This window comes from Penaeus monodon, chromosome 14 (genome assembly GCF_015228065.2).
Source record: "Penaeus monodon isolate SGIC_2016 chromosome 14, NSTDA_Pmon_1, whole genome shotgun sequence".
Taxonomy (NCBI): Eukaryota; Metazoa; Arthropoda; class Malacostraca; order Decapoda; family Penaeidae; genus Penaeus; species Penaeus monodon.
The window spans coordinates 34,574,428-34,577,954 of record NC_051399.1 but is presented as its reverse complement, the minus strand read 5'-3'; the positions used below and the strand labels follow the sequence as shown (position 1 = coordinate 34,577,954).

At 20.6% G+C, this 3,527-nt stretch overlaps 1 protein-coding gene across 1 annotated transcript in view; it reads right to left on the bottom strand.

Moving 5' to 3' along the window:
• Positions 1–932: 932 nt before the first annotated feature.
• Positions 933–3,527, bottom strand: part of LOC119581067 (probable RNA polymerase II nuclear localization protein SLC7A6OS) — a 3,981-nt gene continuing 1,386 nt past the window's right edge. The window contains exons 5-6 of the mRNA XM_037929378.1: positions 1,805–1,857; positions 933–1,406 (exon numbers count right to left, since the gene is read on the bottom strand). Of these exons, the coding sequence (XP_037785306.1) occupies positions 1,249–1,406; positions 1,805–1,857 (211 nt within the window). The 3' untranslated portion in view covers positions 933–1,248. The remainder of the gene's footprint in view (positions 1,407–1,804; positions 1,858–3,527) is intronic.

The window sequence follows — 3,527 nt, the reverse complement described above, 5'->3', positions numbered from 1 at the left end:
AATGTGAATGAGGTGTTGGTGTGGGGTGGGTGTTTTTTTGTTGTGTTTTGTTTTTTGTGGTGATGTGTAATGTGTATATGTATATAGTATAGTATATATATAATAATATGATATAATATAGTTATTATATTGATTATATATATATTATATATATGTATATATATATATATATATATATATATATATTATATATAAAATATATATTATATATATGTATATATGTTATATTATTATATATATATATGTATATATCTATACTCTATTATATATTATATATATCTATACTCTATATATCTATATATATATACATATATGTATATATCTCTCTATATATGTATATATCTATATATATATATGTATATATATACATATATGTATATATATATACATATATGTATATATATATACATATATGTATATATATACATATATGTATATATATACATATATGTATATATATACATATATGTATATATATACACAAATATGTATATATACACATATATATGTATACATCTGAGACACCTACATGTTTAGAGTAAATTGGAATCAGTTTAAGTTGTGTTAGAAAATTTTGGCAAGTTCGCCCCTCTACTTCTATTAATAGATATATACAGCAACATGTGAACTTTCCTGGATTGCAACCTACTCGCATGCAATGTGTTACAGTCCTAAATAATTATGCTTGTGTCTTTTGAGGGACTCGTCAAACTCAAAGATACTCATTTGTCTGTGCTGTGCATGGGGCCCATGCCTTCCCCATGCCATTTTATTTTCTCATTTTCTGCCTAAGCGTTTTTAGCTTTTTTGCCATTTTCCAATATTTGTCACCTGAATTGTTTTACCGAGATGGTAATAAACCGTTTTCCTGCCACAGACTCCATATCATCTCTCTAGGTAGTCCATAATTCAGGGCAATAATAAGAAAAATAAGTAACATTTTGTTATTTGTTATTTTTTGTTTTTTTGTAATACTCAATTTTCTGTAATACATCCTGTGCCACGAGTCACGGCTGGTAGGAATAGGATCCTGAGCATGGAACTGTCCTCCTTGGAGCCAGTGCTTTTCTAGTCATGATTTATGGATAGTACATTCCACATTCATTTATTTATGGAAATAATACAAAAACCCCTTCCTATATTCCCACTGAGTCCTGTTCACATCACTCCAACGAAGTCTAACACAGAATCCTTACACTGGTATAATATCAACAGAGTAAAATAGTGAAAGAAAATGAGATCTTGTATTCAGTCACTCTCACTGTCATCTTTGTCACTGCTCAACATCTCTCTGATCTCTCTCCGAAGCTTCATGCCAGAGTCTGGATAACCACACTCAATCAAATTACCATCTTCATCAAAGTCCTCTTCATACTCGTCTACATCATAGCTCTCATCAGTATCGTCTGTAAAGGATATTCCCAAGAGCAAAGTTAGTTGACTGGTACTCCTTACCAAAATTTATTTATTAATTGTACATAGCAGAAATGTGACTTGATAAAAGATTTGAGTTGATGGCATTTATTATAAAACCAAAACATCATTCTCTATCCATCAGTGTTTTCCTTACATATACTAAGTAATATAAAACCATACAGCAATAAAACAAACTAATCAACCACTAATACCCAAGATTATTTATAATTTTTTAAAAATACCGTTAAAAATAACTAAGTAGATCAAACTGCATTAATAACTAATAAAGCATTTGTGCTCATTTCAAGTATATCAGTTATGTATTATTTTATAAATAAGTACATAAATAGAGAACATTGGAAATGAAAAAAATACAACTTTTACTCACAATTCTTTGCCGATACTTTTCGTATTTGTGCATTCAAATAATCGATTTCATCCCTGAAATATGAATGCCAGTGATCAGTCAAAAAATAATTATATATATATTATAGATATAATATAGGGTATATATATATATATAAGATATAATATTTTATAAATAAGGGATATATAATATATAGAAAATGTAATCTACTATTATATATATATATAGATATATTATTAATATATTAATATAAAAGTTAAAAGTAGATCTATATATATAATAAAAAAAAATATAGAAATAAAAATAAAAATATAAAAATATATAAAAAGAATAAAAAATATAAGTTTCATAGAATAATATCAAGCATCAAAATAAATAATAAAACATAATAATAAAGAATAAAAAGAAAAAAAAAAAGAAGTTAAATAATATAAGATCTATAAAATAAAGGGAACATATAATAAATAAAATGAAGGGAAAGAAGAAAATATATAAACAGAAAGAAGGAACATAATAATAGAAGTAGGAATAAGATAATAAAAGAAATAAATAATATGGGAAATTAGAGATAAGAGACTGAAAAGATAATAAGTCGAAAAGGGTGAAGAAGCATAGAAGAAGGGAACTAGAGAGAGATGAAAGAGGAAAGAGAATAAGTGGGGTAAAAGAATGAAAAATAAAAATATTTAGAATACAAATGAATCAAAAAAGTAGATTAATAAAAATAATAAAAGACAGAGAAGGGGAAGTAATAGAGCAAAATATATATATATATATATATATAAGATATCTATAATATATATATAATGAATATTAAGTATATATGTATATAAGTATATCTATATGTATATATATATTATAAATATAGATGATATAGATATAGAGTAGAGTATATAGATATATAGAATATATATATATATAGATATATAATGGAGATATATATAGATTATATATAAAGTATATCGAAAATATACTATAATAGTATTAATATATATTTTATAGTATATAGATAAAATATATATAATGATTATATATATAAGAGAATAATGTATAAGGGTATAGATGATACGGATAGAGATATATAGATATATAGAAGGATATATATTATATATATATATAATGATATAGATATAGATAGATATATATATATATATATAATGATATGAAATAATATAAAATATATAGATAATAAAATATTATATATATATTATATTAAAATATATAATTATAATTATATTATATATAAAATTATAATTTAAATATTTAAAAATATAAAAATTATAATGTATATCATATAATTTATTTTAAATTAAAAATAATGTATATTATATAAAAATTTATATAAAATATATTTTATATAAATATAAAAATTTTAATATATATATATATATATAATTATATATATATATATTTTATATATAAAATTTTATTATAATATATATATAATATAATATAATATATTATATATATATATATATATAAAATTACTTCAATAAATCTATCAGATATATTATAATATATATATATATATATATATATAATATATATATATATAATAACATAATAATATATACATATATATATATATAATATATATATAATTTTATTTTATTTTATATATATATAGATAAAATTTATATAATATATATATATATATTATATATATATTATAAGATAACTTTATATATATATAAAAATATAATATAAAAGATAAATATATATATATAGATAAAATTTAAATATA